This window comes from Lepidochelys kempii, chromosome 3 (genome assembly GCF_965140285.1).
Source record: "Lepidochelys kempii isolate rLepKem1 chromosome 3, rLepKem1.hap1, whole genome shotgun sequence".
Taxonomy (NCBI): domain Eukaryota; kingdom Metazoa; phylum Chordata; order Testudines; family Cheloniidae; genus Lepidochelys; species Lepidochelys kempii.
The window spans coordinates 209,003,155-209,027,208 of NC_136382.1; the positions used below are offsets into that span (position 1 = coordinate 209,003,155).

Genomic DNA, 24,054 nt, shown 5'->3' on the forward strand with positions numbered 1-24,054 from the left:
TACCCCAGCCCTTGAGCTGAAAAGTCAATTTCCAGGCCTACACGCTGTTTAAAACCAAACTTGGCGACTTCCAAATCCACAAAGGGAACCCTCCCCACAAACAGCACTTCTCTCTTCTGCAGCCCTTTTCATCACAGGATCTTAATGCATTTCAGACCCCATTTTAGAGAGGGAAAACAAGACACAGAAGAGTAAGAGACTTGTCCAAGGCAAGTGTCTCACGGGCACACCTGGGAATAGAGCCAAGGAATCCTGACCCAGAGCACCCCTGGGCATTCTAGCCCTGAGCTGAACATACAGAGCTCTGCAACACTTCCAGCTTTTCCGGTCCTGAGCCCCAGAGCTCCGTATATGCACCTCAATCCTGGCTTGCAATAACTCCTGCTATTCCTCAACTGAGCTGCACAGCAGCCCCTGCTATTCCAGACCTGGCCTCCTTCCACACAGCTCCGTTATTCCATTACACACAGACAGACCTCTGCTGCTGTGCTGTTTATTTAGAAGTGTCTGTCAATGCCAAACGTTGATGCTTGTCTAGCTGAGCAACTCCAGTTGCACATACAAAGGGAACACCAGTGGCATGCTGGGGCTGAGCTGGAGGGGAAGAGAGCTCTCAGCAGCACCACACTTAGCTACTCTACAGTGAAGCCCAATGCTGAACACTGGGGGCACAGCCTAGCCAAAGACCTGCTCAGCACCTAGCTGTGTCCAACAGGAAGAGGAGGCTTTTGCTTAAGAAGGGGATTCAAACTCCCCATTTGTCTATTCAAGCAGGGAGAAGAAAGGGAATCCTCCAGCCTGAATCATAGTCCCAAGGACTGGGAGCAGCATTCTGGCTGCCTCCTCCTAGTCCCTGTGTAGAGTCCCAGCTGCATTAAGTAGCAGGGAGAGAGGCAGGATCAAGGAACCGGAGGTCATCACAGTCAAGGAGTACCCCCTCTTAATGGCACAGGAGCAGCCTGTCTCCGAAGAAGCCCCACACACATCAGTAGACACTTATTTATTACTCCTTGAAAATGCTGACCCCAGTGGGTTTCCCTGGAGTTACAAGAGAGCCCCCACTTACAGCTTTCCCAATGCTGGCAGGTCCACATGTGGTACGCAGCCTTTCAGACAGGAAGGGAGCTCTATGGCAACGGGTGCTAATGTCAAGCTCACTGTATGCAAGCTCAAGAGAAAACCTTCCCTGCACCCCCAGTGCTGATAAGGGCATTGTGCCTGCTCTTTGTCTGGGCAGGCAAAGCTTTTCCGAGGTTCCTTTGGAGGGCAAAGCAGCTTCCAAGAGGAGGGCAGACATCTGAGCTCACCCTTCAAGATGAGGGAGCCCCAGTTGAGCAGCTTTGGACCAGAGGCACCCCAGTGGCTGAGGGAGGGACAGGGAAGAGTGCATTTAAGGTGTGAGATTCCAGAACAATCCCAGGGTTGCCTACACTAGAATTTAGCTAACACTTGCTAACCAGGAAGCCTAATGCAGACAAAAGCACAGTGCCTGTAGCATGTGCTGAGTGGGTCGAGTTAAAGACTAGGCTTCCCTTCTGCTAGGAAGAGACATGGGCAGGCTTCCTGGGGACAGGGCAGAGGGTGCTTTAGTGGAGGCTTTCATACAAAGGAGTCTGTTGAAATCTGCAACCGCTCAGCCCCTGAGGAACTCCTGAGGGTGGTGCTGATTGATGCCAACTCCATGAGAAGAAAGAGGGGCCTGCCATCTGAATGGAGATTAGCAGGAAGTCCAGGGTCTCCAATAACCTTCTCTGAATTACTCCTGGCACCACTCACAAGATCACCTAGGCTGGGGCATTATAGGGTCTCCCTGAGGTGGTAGTACAGAGAGGAAGTGTTCAAGTCCTTCAAGCAGGGCATCTCTTTGGGACAGGCAGACCTGAGAGTGGGGGATCCCTCTAGAATACTTATACCACATTCCTCACCACAATAAGAGCAGTCACCCCTTTGCCAGAAGGGAGCCAGGCTGGTGGCCTTTAGGAATCCCTCTCCCCATTCCCATCAGATACATTACACACTGAAAAGCAAAAAGCCTGTGAGGACCCAGGAGGGAAAAACTAATGAGAAAAATCTCACCTTATCCAGTAGCAAGGGGCTATGATTCAGGCATTCAGCTTGACACTTTCCATTGTCAGGTGGAGTGAACGCACTGCCACTGAGCTTGGAGCAGACACTGCTAGCAGAGAGGTACCCTAGGCCAGGGAAGGGCAAAGAGTGGGGGAGGGATAGCTCAGCTGTTTGAGCATTGGCCTGCTAAACCCAGGGTTGTGAGTTTAATCCTTGAGGGGGCCATTTAGGGATCTGGGGCAAAAATTGGGGATTGGTCCTGCTTTGAGCAGGGTGTTGGACTAGATGAACTCCTGAGGTCCCTTCCAACCCTGATAGTCTTTTCCTCTTTCATAGACTTTCTCAATAAGCTGTCCAACACATGCTCTGGATTTCTCCATCAGGAGCTAGGGAATCACTAATCCATCCCATTTTCTCTTCTCCCCATTCAGTACAGGTTCCCATACCACACCATCACCATCTCGCTGAGTTGCTTCCAATAGTGCATTAAGCAATGTGACCACGTCACATGCTGTTTGTTCTCTCATCCTCTCTCCAGAGGGAGAAGAGTGTGCAGTGGAGGGATATTCGGGAGGGAGGGAGAAGAGGGTTGTTAGCAACAGATATATTCACGTGTGTGTTTATATTAGAAGAGACAGGTCAAAGAAACATGCCTTGTACTTGGAGCAGGAAGTGGTGAGGTTTGTGCAGGTCCTTCGTTTTTGGGGGAGTTTATTCCAGTCTGCAAGGTGGGAGTGGATCCTAGAGATCAGGATCTAGTCCGAGCCCAAACATCTACACCACAATGAAACAGCCCCTTAGCCCGACTTTAAGTTAGCTGCCACAGGCCAGCTGCAGGTGTCCAACTGCAGTACAGGCATATGCTTAGGATCCAAAATGAGAAAGCTGGAAGATGTGCTTATCACTTTCCTGCCCCAGCGGTATGTCAGGCTGTGTAAGAGTTTCTCAGGGGAAAGAGCTAGGAAACCTATTGCTTGGACATTTGAAACCAGAGTAGCCACTGCATTAGAAAGCACCCAGTCAGGGCGGACAGATAACATCCATAGATTCTAAGGCCAGAAGGGACCATTGTGACTATCTAGTGACTAGTCTGACCTCCTGCACAATACAGGTCATAGGACTTCCCTGAATTCTTTTGTGTTTGGATGTTTTTTCTAAATCTGTGCTCTAATTCAATCTTTATTTTAAAATTACCAGTGATGGAGAATCCATTATGACCTTAGGTAAGTTGTTTGAATAGTTAATTAGCCTCACTTACAATTTTGCATCATATTTTCAGTCTGAGTTTCTCTAACTTCAACTTCCAGCTATTGGATCTTGTTAGACCTTTGTCTGCTAGACGGAAGAGCCCATTATCAATTTTTTGTTCTTCATGCAGGTACTTCTAAACTGATTAAGTCACCCCTTTACTTTCTCTTCGTTAAGCTAAAGAGATTCAGCTCCTTGAGTCTACCATTATAAGGCATGTCTTTCAATCCTTTAATCAGTCTCATGGCTCTTTTCGTACTACAGTGTTGACCAGAAACAATCAAACACCTCCTTAGTTTTCAACAAAATATGTTATGATACACTTTGAAAAAATTTGTATGTGTCCAGCACAAGTAAGGTAGGTTTACTTAACGAATAAAAAAAGTTTAAGTGTTTTTGTCCATTTTTTATTTAATTCAAATTTTCATCTAATAGAGCATGAAACAAAACAAGAGATTAATCTAGTAAATAAGAAATGCATCATACACCATAGTAAAAAATATAAAAATTAAAAAATCTGATAAATGTAAAGTAAGCACATAATTGCTTAGACTAGATTTATACACATTTACTTATCCTCCATCTTAGCAAAAAGAAATTTAGTGTAAAGACTATATTTAGTTCATATTTTAATGGTTACCAACCAATGAGAATCAAAATCTCTTTAGGAAGATAATTAAAAAGTACAAATGCAAAATAAGGTTAAAAAGACTGATGAATTAACTCAAGATTTCCTGCTTGCAAATTTAAATCATTATTAAAATGGGTGCAAATACAGTGGTAATATATCACTTTCTCCCACTTGATGGGCCCTGATAGTTGGTTCCATCCTGAACTTCCAAGACTTCAGATGCTGTAGGACTAGATAAAGCAATGGGACACAGGGACCCTTGAGTGCTCAGATGTTATGGTGATGGGAGACATAACAGTATTTAGAGAGAGAGAGAGAGAGAGATGGTGGTCACCATTAATATATTTACCAATACCTTCGTAAATCATTCACTTTACTGCCTTCCCAGATATTCTGGTACCCAGTATATAGGGGGGTTAACAGTGTTGGCTATGCAAGTAGCAAAATATTGTAATGGTGACTGCCCTTGATAAGGTAGCAGAGGGGGAGGGGCCGGGACTGCATTTATACATAAAAGAGGCCATGGATTCTAGTGAACAAGTAACATGACGAGATGATTAGGTAATGGGGGGGGGGAAAAGGAAAGTCAATTTAGTTGTATACCCATTAAGAGAAAAACAACAGATTTTCAGCTGAGAATAAGTGACAAGTTCATCCTAGGGAGAGACTTGGGCCCTTTTTAAGATGTAAACTGAGGCTTTAAGGGTTTATTTTAATAATAATAATTTAGGTCTCATTTACCTGAGGGCCACCTAGTTAATAGTAGGGTTATGACATTACCAACACTAGGGAAGCAGAGTCTAACTGGTCTAAAGGAAGGATTTTCTTTTCCCAAACACAAAACACTTGGGATAAAAGGTCTCTTTGTACAAAATTTCCCACACCTCTAATTAAGTGGTGAGAGAGCTTCCTGACTACAGCTGAGCCCCTGCCCCCAGGGACCCTCCAGAAAAACAAGACCTGACACTCTGGACATTTTTAAAGTAAAGGCAGAGGATAAAGAAAAGCTTTTTAGAAAGCAGACAGACTTCCAGGCTCTGAAATTGTCACAGAGAAGCAAAAACATGGCACATTCTCTCCTGCTTTGTCCTGCAGCAAGGACACACGGATCTTTCCCAACAGACAAAGAAAAGCCCCTTATATCCCACCCAGTCCATTGCTGGGGGCTAGTACAGGGGTGTTCCTACTGTACATTTACCAGGATTGCCTAGTCTAGTTTGGAACCTCCCAAGAGGAGGCTTCCAGCCTAGCTCACCGCAAAAGCATGGCCAAATACAGTCCTTTGTTACAGGAAGGTACAGAGCCAGCCCTCCCTCCTTCCCCAGGATGTGACTCATCCCACCCCCATGCACCAGCCTGCACCAGAAAGGAGCATACCTGGATTCCTGAAGAAGCCTGTCAGGTATTAGCATTCCTACTCCCAAGGATGCTGTGGATACCAGAGGACTGCAGGATGCAGTTACATACACAGAGATGATAGCATCTGCTGCTGCTCTGACCTCCCTTCACACGGAGACCGAGACATTAGGCAGCTCAGCAACCAAGCTCCCCCTACTGCAGTGGGTTGGGGAGGAGGTGCAGCCAGGCTACAGAGAAACCATCAAGACTTAACAATGCTGGAGAAAACCCATGAGCATGGCGTGCCAAACCCACACAGGCTTCTGCCTCTGGGAGGCAGTGGAAATCCCAGCAAGCATAGTACAGTGCCAGGCTGTCGCCATACATCAAGAGGGTCCTGCCCTACAGTTACAACCAAAGCTTCCTGCCTTGCTGTTCTCTGGAGTGGGATTCTAGAGACAGTACCTGGCCCAGAGTGCTGATGCCACCACCTTCTCCCTCTACCCCCAGCAGGTGACCAAGGATTTGCTGGGTTTCAGTGAGACGTTCAGTCATCAGTCATTGGAATCAAACTCATCCACGTTCTCCGTGAGCCCTGCCCCAGACTCTCAGGCCAAACACATGGCGCTTAAGGAACTCTCAAATTAGCAATAGCACCCTCTGGTGCTGCAGGGTTACCAGCTATTTGTATAATAGTAGCACCTAGGGCCCTACATCACTAGGCACTGTATATGCCCAGAACAAGAGAGAGACAGAACCTGCCCAGAGTTCACAATCTGACTAGACAAGGTGGCCACACAGTCACTGACAGGCTGACATCCACCAAACTGCCAGGAAGTACATAGCTTGGCAGTTAGGAGTTAGTTTTTGTTCCCCGCCATCTTGCTCAAAGATGCCTGCCCTTCAGCCTGGTCCACCTGCACAAAAACAACCCCATTCATGGGGCAAAATGAGCAGTGACATGCTGCCATTGTAACACTCCCTAAAATGGCTCCCTAGTCTGTGCTCTCTCTGCCACCCCACTGCTACAGCTACGTGGCCTGCAGCTTCAGGGTTCTGGCTCTGTCCTATATAGTGTCCCTGGGGAAGAGGGGAGAAGCCCAGCCCAATGCTCTCTTTACCCCGCTTCTTCAGGGTATCAATAAGGGATATTATCATTCAACCTCTCCTGCTGAATGTTTGTTATACACACTTCTTGTGTCTGATCTCAAAATTGTGTTTTCACCATGGTATAATTAACGCACATTTGCCATCTCACTGCAGAATCATAGTAAAGAGAAGCCACTATAGTTTTACCGCAATGTAGCGCAGTAAGGGCAACTGGAGCAGGGGTGCAGTGCTGACCTTGCCTTGCTACATCACAGTAAACACTCCAGCATCTCAGCTCCACGGCAACACAGCAAACGTTCACTAGTTAGCTCACTGTAAAACCACCTTTTCTGGCAGCAAAGACATGGCCTAGCTAGACAGTCAATCCCTGGCCTGAGGATGTGACCGTGTACAGTGCACTGCACAACAACAACTGCTTCTACCCCCCAAAAACACTGCCTCTCAGGACAGGCTGCCCCACCACCGGCACTTTACCTTTTGTAAAGGGAAAATGCACACAGAAGGTAAGGAATCCGCCTGGCTCTCTGGGGCTAGGAGCTTTACTCATGCATCAGATGGGGCTGGTTTCCACTCAGTCTGGAGATGAAACACCTAGTAAATTCTAAAGTATAAGGCAAGTCTTATTATTGCGCCTCTGCCAAGGAAAAGGAAACTTTCCTTGATTCGGGGAGCAAATATTAACTCTGCCCTGCGCTTCTAAGGAAGCTCAAGTCCGGCCTCCCCTGTACCTTACCCAGAGAGTTGCAGCTGCTCCAGCAGATAACAAGAGTCCAGAGTCCCTGTGAACAAACACACCTGCTGCTTAGAATGAAGGTTGTTTCACTGTGTGGACAGCAAGCAACATTACTCTTAAAACCTAGGCCTTTACTAATATAGATGTTAACAGGGAACAGGATACTCACGTACAACTCAGTTCATACAATCTCCGAAATAGAGGTTTATATGTAAAATTGCACTATTTCCCAGACAAGCTTAATACCACATGCCTGCCCCTCTTCAATCTTCAGACCAGGAACTCTGACACCTGCCTATGTTCCAGCATGGACTGCAAGCCATCTCCCACCCCAACCTTGCATGGCCACAGAGCATCCTCCAGTTCACCTGCACATTACTAGCCAGATGTCAACACCTTGCCTCCACATGCAAAGCAAATGCCTCCACCATGCCCATCTCAACTACCCACTACATTCAAAAGACCATAATTTCACAACTCATTCTCCAGACATTGCCCAGAAACAACATCTACCCAGTCCCACTACACCTTTCCTATGCACCCTCTCACTGCAAGTGGAAGTTCTTACCTTCCAGAGGGAGGACACCTTCCACCAACCCTCTCTCTACGCATAGCATACAGATGAATACCCTGCTCAAAGCAGGCAGGTATCTTTGCACAGAGGAGAGAAGGGAGTCAGCATGGTCATAAAGTGGGTATTTTCATTTGCAGTCAGTTATGTCGAGAGAACTTCTGAGGTTGTGTTTATGACCAGGGTTAACATGATCAGAAAACACAGAGGGGGGCATGAGGACCTAGACAGAGATGGAGCATCCCTGACAGCTGGATGGCTACATAGCACCAGAGCCAAGGGCTGGGAATTTTTAAAGCCTGTAGTATGATCTTACACAGATTTGTAGAGATTTTTACCCCCTCATCCCATCCCTCCATGGGAAAAAGGGGAACTCCACAAAGTTTTTACAAAATGAAACACCACCACCCCAGTACATGATGCATAGGATTAATTATTCAAACACAAACAGGAACACAAGGCCAAGTGCTGCACCATACCACACTCCTGCTGACTTTGTAGTGTCCAGGATCAGCATGAACAGAGGTATTAGTTAACAACAGTTAGTTGGCAATCTATTAACTTGAATTACAGTGCAACAAACCCAAAGAAGGCAACTCTCTAGTCAGCTAAGTTCAGTTTACTTGGACAGCTAAATTCCATCTCTGCTGCTCCCTCCCCAATCTCAGAAATGCTTCCTCAACTATGGGCCCATCCCAGAATAGCCCTGACTTCTGTGCAGCTCCTCAGCAGGCCATCCATAGCTTTGCAGCCTCTAGTTTCCTCAGTGCTGGCTGTGTTCCCCCATCCCTCTGCTGTGCAGAAGGAGTACAGTTTAGTAGACAAGCATCTCTGGAAGGGCAGAGCAGGGGTTTTACTGAAGGGAGCAGTAGCTTAAGTGGAGGAACATGGCTGGGAAATATCATGGCGCACAAAGAGGGCAAAATTGCAGTCCCTGAAAGCTATCCAAAGCTCGCTTCCAGCTAAGGCATTGCCATGCTGGAGCCTGAGGGTGGGGTTGATTTCAGGGGCTCTCAGCCAGCAAATAAGAGATTTGTCTGACTGCTATCAGAGTGGAGTATGTCGATTGTTCCATTATGTTGTGTCCACCCAGCCTCCCAGTCAACCAAGTCTGCACTGATTCAGTTGACCCGGATTCTTTCCCCTGTAAGCATCTGGGGTAAGGTAACACTGATTGCTGCCTTCCCAACAATCAAAGGGGCACTTGTATGCAGATACAAAGTGCTCTTCAATCAAACAAGGATGTCCAATTTGTGTAAATTTTCTACTAATTATTAGTTTAGACAAGTAGACTACATACAGTGAGAGAGAGCGTGGATCACCCCACTTCAACAGCAGCAGAATGCTCTGCCCCAGCTTGAATTCAGGACTTTGCCTCTTACCCAGACCTGGACTCTCATCATGGGTTTCATACACAGCTCTGCCTTCACTGATTATTAGGGCTCCTGCTAAGCCACACAGAATGCAGGACAGGTGAAGCGCCTGGTTACTCTCCTGCCTTTGCCAGACCCTCCTTGCCATCCTAGCACAGAGCTGGCCAAGTGCCCCCTGCAGTTAGGCTGTGCAGAAAGACCCTGCACTTTAGGGCAGCGTGTCCTGGACCGGTCATCACAAAGCATTGACTGAGATGGTTTTGCCACGTATCAAGGGCAAGCAGACAGCTGGTTACTCAAGTCAGACCCTTTCCTAAGTTGGGAAGATTTCTCCCTGCAACACTAGTTCTGCCTCAGGCCAAACTTTGAGATGCTAGCTATGGAAAAGACCTGTTAGGTCCCATCTAGTCCATCGCCAGGGGCAGGACTGGTCTCTGTTCTTGAGAGCTTGGTCCAGTCTAGTTTTAAGCATTCCAAGCAGGAGTGATCCCTCTTCCCTTGGGACGTCATTCACTGGAGTGCCTGACTGCCAGGAAGCCACCCCTCACAGCCACTGTATTTTCCTTCACTGCATCCCATCGCGCCCAGCCACCTCCCTGCCACCCCAGGAGCGAGGGACATGTCCATGGTCAGGCAATAGGCCAGTGGCAGGGCTAGGAAGGGAACAGAGCCCAGAGCTCTGAAGTCCCAGCCCAGTGCCCTTTCCGTGGCATAGCCATTTTCACGCTTAGTCCCGCTCTCGCATGCCTTACCCCCTAATCAGGGTCTTTATCTTTCTGGCCATTGCTGCCTAGGGCGCAGGTGTTGTCCCTGGGGGGCTCACCAGAGCACCCAGGTCTCTCCCTGGAGCGGCTGCGCTGGATTGAGAAACCTGCCAAGTGCGGGAGCGTCTTCCCTGCCACGGGCTGTCACCAGCGGCCCCTGCCAGCGGGCGGCCCGGTGCCCCGCCGGGAAGCCGGGCCCAGCGGAGACAGGCCCTCACCCGCTCCCCAGCTGGGTCCCCTGCCGACTCCCGCTCCCCAGGCGGGCTAGGGCCCCGGCGCGGCCGCCGCCTCCGCGGGACCGGGCGCGCCAGCTCCGGCCGGCTGGCGGCGGCGCCGGGGCGCTCAGGCCAGAGAGTTGGCCCCGGGCCTGTCACCGCCCCAGGCCCGCGGCCGGCAGGGGCGAGCCGCTCGGGGCGGGGACGGGGGGGCTCGGGCCGCCAGTCCCAGGCGCCCGCCTCACTCACCCCTCACTCGGCGGGGTCCCCTGGCTCCGACCGTCGCCGCCGGCCCCGGTCCCTTTAAACCCAAGTCGGTCGCCTCAGCCCGGCAGCCGCTTCCCACAATGCCCCGCGGGGCGGCACGTCACGTGGCCTAGCAACCGCCCGGCCTTGCCCGGCCGCTCTGACAGGTCCCCCGCAGCCGCGTGAGAGCCGGGCTCGTCCGTTGGGCGCGCGCCCCGCCGCAGCGTTGGCCGTGCGAGCGAGCGGGCGGGCGGGCGCGCGCGCGCGGGGGGGGGGGCGGGGCCGAGTCGCTCCCTGCGGGCGCTGCGCGCGCGCGCGCGCGGCGGAGACGCGCTGGTCCCTTGCAGTGGTGGTGGGGCTCGTGCCCGGGCCGGGGCTGCCAGCTCCCTGCCACCTAGGGGGTCCTGCAAGGCCTGGCCTCGCGGCCCTCGGGCAGGGGCGCTGGAGCTGTGTGTCTCGTGGGGGTGCTGGGAGCCCTGGAACCAAACTGTCACCCCAGCGTCTGATGGAAACCGCTGCCAGCCAGGGGGAGCGGCCGCCCCCGCGGGGCCAGCGCGCCTGCGGCCGGGCTGATGTGCGAAGGAGGTGCGTCCAGCCGCATGACATAGTTTTGGGGAAGTAGGCCTCGTCAAACACACTCGAGGGGGGGGTCTTTTGAAGAGACGACCAGCTCGGAGGACGGTACCGCTGGTGTGGACCTCGCTTACGGAAGTCCAAACGCGTCCCCTGGTCGAGTCCCACGTGGCACGGGTTTAAAGTAAAGCAGGATCTGTGATGAATGCAGGTTATATTTAATAGACTGAAAGCTGGCTGACAGATCGCGAAAAGGAATTGCGAAGGAATCGTTTCTGGGGGGGGGGGGTACCACACAGATCTGTTCTTAGCCTAATACTGTTTAATATTTTTATCGAAGATCTGAAAGTAAATATAAAAGCAGTGCGGATGAAATATGCAGATGACACAAATACTGTCAGAATGGTATGGAATTATAAGGACAGGTCAGTCATCAGGATCACTTGGTAACTTGGGCCCACTCAAACAACATGTGTTTTAATACAAGGCAAATACGAGGCCGCGGAAAAAAATAAAGTAGGTCATACTTACAACATGGGGACTTTATCTTTAATGCAGTTGTGACGGGTTGGATCACAGAAAGGGGTTGCCTACTGATGTGCCAAGGCTACTTCTGTTCCTGCTTTCCTGCCCTGTCAACTTAGGACTTCAGTGCCCGGCCTGGTTTGAGCCAGACCCGCTAGCCTGCAGCAAACCCAGACCCAGGTCTGAACCACATCCCCTAACAGCTGTAGGCTTAATTGAAAGCAACTTAGGAAGTGTTCCTGTCCTTGACACTCAGATGCCCAACTCCCAGTGGGGTCCAAACCTTAAATAAATCCGTTTTACCCTGTATAAAGCTTATACAGGATAAACTCATAAATTGTCCGCCCTGTATAACACTGACAGAGAGATATGCACAGCTGTTCCCCCCCCCCCCCATTCATACATACTCTGGGTTAATTAATAAGTAAAAAGTGATTTTATTAAATACAGAAAGTAAGATTTAAGTGGTTCCAAGTAGTAACAGACACAACAAAGTGAATTACCAAGCAAAATAAAACAAAACATGCAAGTCTATGTGTAGTACAGTAATAATACTGAATACAGATAAAATCTCACCCCTAGAGATGTTTCAATAAGTTTCTTCCACAGACTGGATGGCTTCCTAGTCTGGACACAATCCTTTCCCCTGGTACAACTCTTGTTCCAGCTCAGGTGGTAGCTAGGGAATTTCTCATGATTGCCTCCCCCTTGTTCTGTTCCACCCACTTATATATCTTTTGCATAAAGCGGGAATTCTTTGTCCCTCTGGGTTCCCACCCCTCCTTCTCAATGGAAAACCACCAGGTTAAAGATGGATTCCAGTTCAGATGACAAGACCCCAAGCCTTCATTCCTCCCAGTCTGACTTCCAGGAAGGCCTGCCTGCAAACAGAGCCATCCACAGTCAATTGTCCTGGTTGATGGGAGCAATCAAGATTCCAAACCACCATTAATGGCCCACACTTTGCATAATTAAAATTGGCCCTCAGAGTTATATTTTATATTTCTAGTTTCAGATACAAGAGTGATACATTTATACAAATAGGATTACCACACTCAGTAGATTATTAGCTTTGTAATGATACCTTATAAGAGACTTTTTGCATGAAGCATATTTTAGTTACATTATATTCACACTCACCAGCATACTTTCATAAAATCATATAGAGTGCAACATCACAGCAGTGACCCTGAAAAGGACTTCAGGATTATGACAGATAACCAACTCAGCATGAACTCCCTGTGTGATGTTGTGGCTAAGAGAGCCAACACAATCCTTGGATGTATAAGTAGGAGAACATTAAGTAGAAATGTGATGGCATCACCTCTGTTTACTGCACTGATGGGCACATTACCAGATACCGTGTCCTGTTCTGCCATCCACACTTCAGTAAGAACTTTTTGAGAAACTGGAAAAGTTCTGAAAAGAGCTAAAAGGATGATTTGAGGTCTAGATAACTTGCTTTATAGTGAGACACTAAAGAAGTTCAATCTACTTAGTTTATTCAAAAGAAGCTTATTCCCAGTCTACAAGTACCTACGTGGGTAAGAGATATCTTATAATTCAGACTAGAAATAAGGTGTATATTTTAGACCATGAAAATGACTAACCCATGGAGGATTCTCTGTCACTTGGACTCTAGAAATAAAACCTGGATCTCTTTCTAAAAGGCTCAGCTAGAAGTGATTGGCTTGATATTGGAATCACTGTGAGAGAGTCTCCTGCCTGTGTTACACAGGAGGTCAGAAAACATGATCATAATGGTCCCTTCTGGCCTTAAAATTTATGAAATTTGGCCCCTCAACAACCACACCTGGTGCTAAGGCAACCTGCCCAATTTCCCTTGCCAACCATACTCTGCACTAAGAAAACCTGTCCCCATTCAGCCATGCCAGACATACCCAGCCAAATTCTACTCACCAAGCACACTCTGTGTTATGGAAATGTAGCCCAGCTCCCCTTGCCAAACACAGGCCTAATTCCACCTACACTCCTCTCAGGACTGACACCTGATTCAAGCCCCAGCCCAGTTATACCCAGTGCATCTCTGGCCTCCGCAATAGCAAAATGACACTCAACCCAACCCAACAATACCTGGCAATAACAAGACCCAGACCAAGCAAGACTCCCCACCCCAACAGCAAGAAAAATACCAATTAGGGGAATTACAGAGGGTGTGACTCCATAGTCAAGGCTGACTTCCAATTTGCACTTAAAGAAGGGAGTCAACTCCTTTATTCTGTATGAAAAGCACAGCATTTCCTCCTCAAACCTACAGCAGTTACTCTTGGGGCACAGAATGAGTTTTCTAAAAATGTACAGGTAAAAGTTAATTTAAGAAATTATGTATCTTTTCTTTATCTTAACAATGGACTAACACAGACACTTCAAACTTTCTATACATAGAATATCAGGGTTGGAAGGGACCTCAGGAGGTCATCTAGTCCAACCCCCTGCTCAAAGCAGGACCAATCTCCAATTTTTTTTGCCTCGGATCCCTAAATGGCCCCCTCAAGGATTGCACTCACAACCCTGGGTTTAGCAGGCCAGTGCTCAAACCACTGATCTATTCCTCCCCCCCCCCCCAAGTCAAAATTGATTGAAATCTTTTACACAGGCTATATTTGAAGAAATGTGGCTGTGTAACTGATCTATATTATTGAGTGCTATGTCTAGTTGTTATGATTATTTAAGTAGTAGAAAACAGAACTTAACTGTGGCATCATGACCAGTATGTCTATACTAGCCTACGCACAGTTTCAGGGCATTTGCTCTGGTGACTCTTAAGCGAGGTAAGAGGTAAACCAGTCCATCACTACCCTTTGCTGTATGGCGGATTTGCATGCAACAGTTCTGTTGGCTGGAATAACTCAAGGAGCAAAAGGAAGACCGTTGGCCCATCTAGCCCAGGAGCCTGTCTTCCCCCTGGTCCGTGCCAAATGCCATGCGTGCTGGAACTAGGAGTGCTGAGGGTGCTGCAGCACCCCTGGCTGGCAGCAGTTTCCACCATACACAGGGCTCACAGCTTGGTTCAAGGGCTCTCAGCACCCCCGCTACACAAACTGCTCCAGGCCCCCGACCAGATGCTTCAGAGGGAACGGACAGGACAATCCCTCAGTGATCCGCCCACTCCCAGCTTCTGGCAGCCACAGGCCTAGGGCGAACGTCTGTGACCGTCTGGGCCAAGGGCCCGCCACCGACTTATCAAATTCTTTTTTTAACCCAGTTATACGTTTGGCCTTTGCAACATCCCCTGGCAACGAGTTCCAGCGGTTGCCTGGGGGCCGTGTGAAGAGAGACGGCCGGCGCGCGCACCTGCCGCCCGCGCGCAGTGGGGTTCTCTGGCTGGGGGCGGGGCCCGGCTCCATCCGGGACCGCGCCGGTCACGGCCAGAGGGGCGGGATCTTCTCCCGGCCCCGCCCCCTCGGGCTGCGCGCGCATGCTCAGCCGGGGCCCGGGCAGTGACGGCGGCGGCGCCGTGCAGTGAGTGGTTCGGTCCCGCCAGCTCCGTGTTGGGGGGCGCGTGAGGCGAGGGGGACCACCCCACCACGGGCTCTGGGGTGGGGGAGAGAGCGTGAGGCAAGGCCCCCCCCCACCTGGGCTGGGCGCGCGCGCGCGCGCGGGGGGGCCCCCACCTGGGCTGGGCGCGCGCGCGTGGGGGCCCCCACCTGGGCTGGGCGCGCGCGCGCGCGTGGGGGGCCCCCACCTGGGCTGGGCGCGCGCGCGTGGGGGGGCCCCCACCTGGGCTGGGCGCGCGCGCGCGCGTGGGGGGCCCCCACCTGGGCTGGGCGCGCGCGCGTGGGGGGGGGCCTGCTCATTGCTGATGGGCTGTCTCTGCTCTCTCCCCAGCCAGCCGGCCGTGCTGCCACAATGTCTGTGTCAAACCTGACCCGGGCCTTAGGGGCCCTGCTGCTGTCTTCTGCCCCCAGCCTCCCGCAGGTACCGGCCCCGCGGCCCTTCAGCCTTAGGAGGGGCGGGAGAGGGTGGGTGGGCGTGTGCCACAAGACAGGTCCTGATGCAGCCTGGCCGGGTTGGGGGGGGCTTGCCCCACATGTGACTCACAGGTGAGCAGCTCCTTGCAGCTGTCTGTGCCGCTCCAAGGGCTCCGATGCTGGGGTCACCTGCAGATCCTCCCACCTCCTTGTCCTTCCGCCTTGCTGCTCTCTCCTTGGAGTGTGGTGTCTGTGCGGCCGCAGCTTCCTCCCTGAGATGGGCCTTGCCCTCCTGAGGAGGCCCAGTCTGGCCAGATTGCTGAGCGGGACTGGAGATGAGCCCTGTTCCCTGTGCTGTTCAGTGTCTGAAGCAGAGTCTCCAACCTGGTAACCAGGCGGCTGGGCTGAGTGTGTCCCAGAGCCAAGTGAAGCCCAACTCTTTCCTTCCAGCTCTAGTACTGATTACGTATTATTGCAGTAGAGCCCCGAGACACAACTCAGGATTGGAGCCCAACATGGAGCTTATCATCTAGTTTGAAACAGATGCATGAGTGAGTGTAAAAAATGGGGAGCCCAGGGGAGCGGTGGGCAGATCTCCCAGTACCTGGGTTGCCAGTTTGCACAGTATGACCATTCTGCGTTAGGAGTGAAGGAGGTGGGGGTGACCGAGACTGGGGGAGGTTGGGGGTGGAGGGAAGGGGAACGGCCACCTGCCTTCCAGAACCAGTCTGTTTGTCCAGTGTCGGGCCCTGTGCTGAGTGAGAGGAGTACTTGCTAGTGTATTATCAGGGAGGCATCGCATGCAGCTTTGCCAACTGACTCAACTGTCGATTGTACTATACAGTATCAGCATCCTCCCCAGTGGCTTCCCGGGGCCATAGTCCTGCCGACTCCTGGTACTGGCTGTGCCTGCTCCAAGTGGGATTTTCTCATCACTCCTCTCCTCTGGCGGAGCTGGAATCCCAATTGAGGCCAGTTGCCAATGCCTTTAAACTGGGGGGGACAGCAGATGTGGCCACTGCAAGTGTTGTCTGATTTGTCCCCTCTTGTCTTGAGTGGCTGAGCTGCTCCAAAGCTAGGCTGAAGGCAGGAGCTGTTTGGGGCTGTAGGTGTCTCTGTTGCAGCTGTGTATCTAGCATGGAGGAGCAGCCTCAAGTCCGTAGGTGAGGTTGCAGCAGGGTTTCTCGTTAGAGCAATTTGTTAAAAAGTGCTTTAAAAGCTGGATGCCTAGGCACATTGTCTTGAAAATTGCTGTGGCACATGAGTGGCAGAGTTAGTGTGGTGTGTACGTGGGGTCACTTGGTGAAGGGGTTCCCAAAATACAACCTCTGCCCCCACCTGCATATGCATGCAGCTGAGAACAGAGAGGCTCAGTGCATGGCAGAGGCAGCGGGAGCTGACACCTTAACCCACACTTTCTTCAAAAGCCAAGGAAATTCCCATATAAAGAGGAACTTTGTTAGGGTGGAGGGAAAGTCAGAGGTGCTCAGCACTACCCTGTGCTCCTGAGCCTCTCACGATGGGAATTAATTCCCAGAATTCAAACACTGACAAACATGCCCCCTCACATCCCCCTTGCTGCAAGAACACACCCATTGGAAAACAGGTGCTGCAGAACTAAGGTAACACTTCCCACCTTAATTCTGCCCCTCAGGTCCCTATTGTCAAGTGTCCCTTGGCGGGGGCTGGCAGGATGTTACTCCTCCCTCAGCCTTGTTGCCCTGGGTGTTCTGTGCCAAGCAGCAGCAAGCCTTGCACAGAGCACAGCAAGGGGCTGGTGGGCTGTGTGGATAGGGTGCTGAGCTGGAGCTGTGCTGGGCACAGAGAGGATAGCAGGTCTCCTTAGAGGGGGGCGAGGTGCTGTGATGTGCCCAGTTCTTATTGCCATCCCCACAGGAGCAGAGTAAAGGGGGCATGGGCACGTTCCCTGGTCTGCCAGCGTTCCCTAGTCTGCCAATGTTTACATTTTGGGTTTGAGGCTCCTCTGTCTCTGGATGGGCAGGGAGAGCACAGGGCAGCGCTCAGCATCCACCATCTTCACCCCACTGTAACAGTGTGCGTGACGCTCTCCCTATGGGGTGGTATTTCAGTTGTAAGTCCCCGTCACTTCCAACCTGGGACTGGAGGCTCTGTTCTCGGAGTTTCATGTTTGTTTTGGATTTCCCAGATTGCCCAACATCCCAGGCTGGTCTGCCTTGGGGGGAAGCTCCTCCCTGCGTGCCATGGATTCAGCACCTCATCCACCCTCTCCACCAACAACCCCATGTGGAAATGCAGGATCAAATACACCACCAGACCCATTGGCATGAAAAAGACAGGTGGCCGTGATCACACAGGTATGTCTAGAGTACAGATTCCCTGCAACCCACCAGACTGGGTGAGAATGGGCTTCAGGGTTACGCTCAAGGGACCCCATTCACCCGGCGGGGGGAGGGGGGGGGGAATAGAGGAAGCAGAGACGTTAATGGCCCAAAGTCCATGCCGTGGAGCTAGGAAGGGTCTGCTCTCCAGGGCTCTGTCTTGTTTGTTTACCCCACTCTTCCTGCATGCAGTCCAGGTGCACTGTTAGCATCGAGGCTATGCTGGGACAGTGAGCTGCAGGAAGCTATGATGGGGGGTTAGAATGACCCAGTATGGCCAGATGCTTTCTTCCATAAACACAGCAAGTGTGTGAATGGATGCAGGAGGCAGCACATGGGTGGGAATCAGTATCTCCTGAAGGAGTTGAGGGGTGGTTGCTTTCTGGGGAGTTGGGTCAGGGCCCAGGGGTGGGTGGAGCTGGCTCAAGGATGGCTGTCTGACTCTGGCTGTCTGTGCAGGTCGTATCACTGTGCATGGGATTGGCGGGGGGCACAAGCAGCGCTACCGGATGATTGACTTCCAGCGGCTGCGCTACGGACCTGGGGCTGAGTCAGGCCCCTACGAGGAGAAGGTGATCCAGGTCCGGTATGACCCCTGCAGGTGAGCAGCAGTGTGGAGTGTGGATCAGGTTTTTGCTTGGGGACGTTTCTGGGGTGTGGGGCCACATGTGGGTGTGAGGGGGACTGTGCATAGGCCTGGCTGCTCTGTGTGGGGTGGGAGGCCCTGTGGGGCCTATGGTAAACGGTAAAGCTTTCTCACGCTGTGGGAGCCAGGTGTGAGGCTGGTAGTCACCCCAGTGCCCTCACTGAGCTCCTCTTTGTCTCTGTCAGGTCGGCTGATATCGCCCTGGTGGCTGGTGGCAAGCAGAAACGCTGGATCATTGCGACAGAAAACATGCAGCCTGGCGACCTCCTCAAAACCTCGGGGCACATAGGCAGGATGGCAGGTGAGCCTGGGCGACCTGCTCTGGGTGAATCCTAGGGCATGGGGCCTGGCTCCCCTTGACAGGGGCTGCACAAGCTTCAGAACAGCATCTGTCATGGGGCAAGATGCTGACCATGCCTGCATGGGGCATAGCTGTTCAAGCTCACTGTTAGTGCAGCACATGCCCATAGAGACCCTCTCTCAGGGTCATACCACATCACTCTGTCTACAGTGGGACTTGTAACTGCTTTGGATACGGTGTCAGCTGGAGGGAGCCAGCTCTCTGGGACACCAGCCAGGACCCTCTGATTCAGGGCTACAGTGGGGTTGGGAGAACAATCTTAGAGGGGAAATGTTGAATGACAGTTGGAGGAACTTCAGATGTTCTCATCCTGGTGTGAGAGCCTGTCCTGAGGATGAGGCAAAATCCCAAACCTAAGACATTGCCCTGGAGCCTGCGCTGGCCCCCCTGTGGAGCGAGGGGTTAGGCCAGGTGAGAAGTTATTGTGGGGCCTTCTGCTGGGACTGGGAGCTGGAGAAGCCCAATTTAGGCCTCCCTGGAGTCGCTCTGATCAGCTGACTTAGTGCTAGCATACTGACTGGGCTTTGTCTTTCAGTTTCTGCCAATGAAGGGGATGCATACCCTTTGGGAGCTCTGCCTGTGGGGACCCTGATCAATAACCTGGAAAGCCACCCTGGGAAAGGAGCACAGTACATCCGAGCAGCAGGTGAGATGGACCCTCGCCAGGATCACAACCAGCGTTAGAGCAGGTCTGGTCTTGTTCCTCTGTTCAAGGAGAGCAGCCTGGATGGGGTTGAGTAGAGGCCAGATGATTGGTTTGGTTTGCCTCTAGGCAGGCTGTATCCTAGGTTCTCCCTCACTCCACCTTGTTGGGGACTGAGCAGCTTCCTCTGGCTTTGGTGCCAGTCTGAGGTGATTGGCTTGGGGTGCCCAGCCCCGGGGAGGCGGGGACCTGCAGGTGCTGGTCTGACGTGACCAGCTTGTGGAGCCCAGCCACGGGGATGTAGGAACCTGCAGGTGCTGGTTGGAGGTGGCCGGTGGGGTTGCCCAGTCCCGGGGAGGCGGGGACCTGTGGGTGTTGTGATACCAGAGAACCAGTGCTGATTCCAGGCTGGTATCCTGGGCCTTTGCCCTCCTTCACCATCTTGGTTCAAGGTCCCTGCTCTGGCAGCTCTGCCCCAGGATGGGGAGAATATTTCCTATTTCTTTGCTGGTTACACAACTCTCCCCTAGCCTCAGCTGTGAGGGCTGACATCCCAAAACAGCAACTCCTGCTTGGGGAAGGAGTTAATATCTTGTCGCAGTGGGTGAGCCATGCTCCTAGGAGGGCACTCCCAGGGCATGGAGCCCTTCCCAAAGCTGTCTGCTTGCCCCAGTCCCAGGCCAGGTGGCAGAGGTTCCTTACCTGATGGGTCTGGAACACTCCCTTCTTGTGGTGTATGAAAATCCCGAGTGCCTTTGTCCCCTCCCCCAGCCTCCTTCAGTGACAAGGGAAGAGGTGTGGGCTCTGTGCATCTGGGATAGAGCCACTTCTCTCTGAGGCACTGCAGAGGGCTTCAGCTGGTTTGCTGGTAGCGGACCATTTGCTAAGGGAGGAGGTTGCTGGCAAGAGACCGGTTGCTAAGGGAAGCCAGAAACTAGCCTGCCCTCTCCTTGTGTGCTACAGGGACCTGTGGGGTGTTACTGAGGAAGGTGAATGGAACGGCCATCGTGCAGCTGCCCTCTAAGAGACACATGCAGGTAGAGGGGGGAGAGTGGGGATGAGGGTGGCGGGCGGATGCGCCTCTGCCCTGGGCTCTGAGCAGTCGCTGCTGGCTGAGTCTGCAACATCAGCAGCCAGAGGATGAAATGTGAGGGTTGGTCTGTGCTGGCTGTATGGGCTCTGCAGCAGCCTAGACCTGTGGAGCAGAGATGTGGCCCTGGATACGTATTCCCAATGTGGACAGGCCACCGAGCTGAGGCAGGCAGGGCAGCCAGTGCCCAGGGACGAGGCCTGGCTCTCAGCTCTGCCCTAGATTAAGGGAATCCCCTTCCCAGCTGGCCCCTAGCCTCTGGTCTTTGTCTCAGTAGTATTCTCTAGCCTGGTCCATCCCATGGGTAGGGTCCAGCAGTGGAAGGCACCTGCTCTGGTGCAGTGGTGGTAGACCAGTGCCTGCCAGGCCGCCCACACATGGGAGGGGTTCCATGAGAGGACACTGAGCTGTTGGGGCTGTGGCTGTATGCGCAGGCAAAGCAGCTTCTTGGCAGCAGGGGCCAAGAACTCTCCCTTGGCACCCCTATCCTGGGCGCTGTCTGCCCCGGGTGGGCTCCCGCTCACAGCCTCTCTCTTCCTCTGGCAGGTGCTGGAGACCTGCATAGCCACCGTGGGGCGAGTTTCCAACATTGACCACAACAAGCGGATCATTGGGAAAGCTGGTCGGAACCGCTGGCTGGGGAAGCGCCCGCGCAGTGGCTTATGGCACCGCAAGGGCGGCTGGGCGGGACGCAAGATCAAACCGCTCCCACCCATGAAGAGCTACGTCAACCTACCCTCAGCAGCAGCTCGGGCTTGACACCTGGCCCTGGTGCCTGCCCCTCAATGGCTCTCAATAAAATCAGCCCCTCAACTCTCACTTGTCCTACAGCATCTGCTCTGTGCAAAGCTGCAGGAGTGCCCTGATGGGATCAGTGTCCTGGGGGGCAGGCTCCACGTACTGCTTCTGTGAACCTAGCCTTGGCACTACGGGCATATTCAGACCCCCTAGAGTGTGGGTATGGGGCTGCTGACTCCCAGCCACCGGGCTCATCTGAGCCTTGGGCCATAGAGGTGGGGGGGGGGGGGGATAATGAATGACTGGAGTGTTAAATGGATTTGCCCTGTGTTCTCTCCCCTTCAGCATCTGCAGGAAACCTAGTCTGTGTATCTTCCCCTTTTCCCAGAGCCCTCTCCACTGCAAGGGAACTCAACCTAACCTCCTGGGCCTAGCATGGTAAAGATCCTGTTCTCTGTGAAGGTGTTGGGGGCTGCTCACGGGTCAGAGCCTACCAGTAGGTCCCCCTCCCTGCTGAAGTTACTGGACCCTTTCCAAAAACCTTGCTTCCTGGTGCTGGAGATGCTGCAGTAATCTGCATCCCTCTCTATCTTATGGCTGCTCTGGAGGGGCTGAACTTGGGGACATAACCACTCCCCTGTCCTGTTGCCTGCAGCGACGATGGGGGTGCCATCCAGTTACCTACTAGATATCCCACAGTAAGGTTGGAACAGTCCCAACATTCTCCTTCGGGTTATGGCTGGATGGTACATACTGCTGGGCTGCCCTTCTGAAGAGGAGATAGCCACTCTCGTTCTCTTTCCTATGGGGAAGCTGCCTTTGGGGGGACTTGGATTAGAAAGCCACGTGGTGCTGCTTTTGTACAGAGGCCTGGCATGGGTCCATGCTCCTACAGCTGGGCCTTTCTCACAATAAATTTCAATTGTAGCAGAGATTTGTCCCTGGTGAACTTGTCATTGTCCCTGGGAGAGAATGAATTTCAGGTGCTGGACTAAGGTCAGACCTGCTGGGATGAGCACAGTGAATTGCACTCCTAAATCCTTGGCCTAGAGGGACAGGGACATGGATATGGGTTTGTGCCCTGAGAGAGAGGTGATGGCTAAGAAGCCTGAGACCTGAATGGGTGCCCTTAAGGAGGCCAGGAAGGGGATCAGAGGAGCAGTTAACCTCAGAACTGTGATACCCAGAATCAAAAGGGAAAAATCCATGCATAAAACCTGGCCACCTGAAATGCAGAGATCCCAAAATAAAACTTTTTGGACTGGGGGAGTTGGGCCTTCCCACCTGAGTCTACAACAGGATTCCTTCTTGGGGGCTGAGTCCGGCAGTCATGTTTTGTAAGAGGGAGGGCTGTGTTACTGCTTTACAGACCTCAGCAAGTTGCCTCTAATGGAATGAGCCTAGAATGACCTTCCAGAGTCAGGCCAGCCAAGTCACAGCACCATGAAATACCCTCTGAGTAACTAGATCTGGGTGTTTCTTTTGGCAAAGAGTACATTTTGGGGGGGCGCCAAAACTATTCATGAATTCAAGTTGGCTGATTTTTTTTTTTTTTTTTAAACACTGAAGTGTTATGGTTTGACATTTTCAAACCAAACTTTACCAAAATTGTTTAAATGAAATGTCATTTTGAACCTTGAGTTTGACCCGGACAAAGGTTTTTTTGTTTTGTTTTTGGTTTTTTTGATGTTTTGTTTTTTGCAAGAAAAAACAAAACAATTCAGTTTCTGTTCAAAATGACCCGAATGTTGTTTTTATTTATTTTTTAGCATGACCACTGAACCGAAAAATTAATGTGCTCGGTTCTGTTAGTAACGGCACTACCTGGAGGGCGGGGTCAAATGAAATAAAGTGTTGGCTTCAGCCCCTCCAAGCAGAACACTGAGGAACTCTTCACAGCAGGCTTGTGGAGAAAGGCTTTAGCAGGATGGGTATGGGGGAAAAATAATGGCAGAATACCAGGCCCAAGAAGGTAGAACTCTGATGCCACCTTGAGAAGGAATCTTGGATGAACCTATGACCAGTTTGCTCTGGTTGCTTGGGGCTATACCAGGGCAATGCAAAACAGCTGGAATGTAAGGGCAAACTGGCCCTTAGTTTGCTACTAGGCAGCTCCAGAACCCTGAGGCACAGTGGTTGTGAACCAAGGAATCTGCCAGTAAAAACTTTTGACGTGCATAGTTCCCCTCCCGTCATGGATTCATTTCTACCATGGCATGCAAATGAGCCTGAGTGGAAGGGTGATGATTGGTTGAGGTACTGCTGAGGTTACAAGGGTCCCAACCGGAGACAATGAATTAGTTCAGTTTATAAACTGTAAAAATGAGATTTCAAGACCTGCAAATTCTTTTAAGATGGTGTTTCAGGCTGATAGTATCTGTTATTGAAGGATGAAAACATTACAAGGATGATAGATCTCAGAGTAGGAGCCGTGTTAGTCTGTATCTGCAAAAAGAATAGGAATAGTTGTGGCACCTTAGAGACTAACAAATTTATTAGAGCATAAGCTTTCGTGAGCTACAGCTCACTTCATCGGATGCATGCAGTGGAAAATACAGTGGGGAGATTTTATATACATAGAGAACGTGAAACAATGGGTGTTTGGGTGTTACCATTGTTTCATGTTCTCTGTGTGTATGTAAAATCTCCCCCCTCTATTTTCCACGGCATGCATCCGATGAAATGAGCTGTAGCTCACGAAAGCTTACTTATGCGCTAATAAATTTGTGAGTCTCTAAGGTGCCGTAAGTCCTCCTGTTCTTATTACAAGGATGATGTATTCCCCCAAAGCAAGTGTTACAAACACAGAAAAACACTCAAGGAAAAGAACATCAGAGCGGCCAGACTGGGTCAGACCAACGGTCCATCTAGCCCAGTGTCCTGTCTGCCG

General features: G+C 51.6%; 2 protein-coding genes across 11 annotated transcripts in view; one reads left to right on the top strand and one right to left on the bottom strand.

The window, feature by feature from the left end:
* Window positions 1-10,485, bottom strand: part of KLC4 (kinesin light chain 4) — a 49,492-nt gene extending 39,007 nt beyond the window's left edge. For 2 of the 7 annotated variants that reach the window (XM_073339851.2, XM_073339846.2), the window contains exon 1: window positions 10,300-10,484. The gene's annotated coding sequence lies outside the window, so the exon portion shown is untranslated. Of the gene's footprint in view, window positions 1-10,299 lie in introns of all 7 variants that reach the window. The other 5 variants (XM_073339852.2, XM_073339853.2, XM_073339855.2 and 2 more) reach the window with 3 other exon arrangements.
* A 161-nt stretch (window positions 10,486-10,646) lies between these two features.
* MRPL2 (mitochondrial ribosomal protein L2) lies at window positions 10,647-21,245 on the top strand. Of its 4 annotated transcripts, none has more exons than XM_078852381.1 (8): window positions 10,647-10,881; window positions 15,244-15,333; window positions 17,494-17,662; window positions 18,146-18,287; window positions 18,518-18,633; window positions 19,229-19,339; window positions 20,300-20,373; window positions 20,973-21,245. In XM_078852381.1, exons 2-8 carry the CDS (start codon window positions 15,265-15,267, stop codon window positions 21,183-21,185), a joined length of 894 nt encoding a protein of 297 aa, XP_078708507.1. In that variant the 5' UTR covers window positions 10,647-10,881; window positions 15,244-15,264; the 3' UTR covers window positions 21,186-21,245. The 4 variants fall into 4 exon arrangements, with proteins under 4 accessions (XP_078708507.1, XP_073195958.1, XP_073195959.1 ...); XM_073339857.1 differs by lacking the exon at window positions 10,647-10,881 and adding an exon at window positions 14,778-14,877; XM_073339858.1 differs by lacking the exon at window positions 10,647-10,881 and adding an exon at window positions 14,886-14,973.
* The last annotated feature ends 2,809 nt before the right edge of the window (window positions 21,246-24,054 follow it).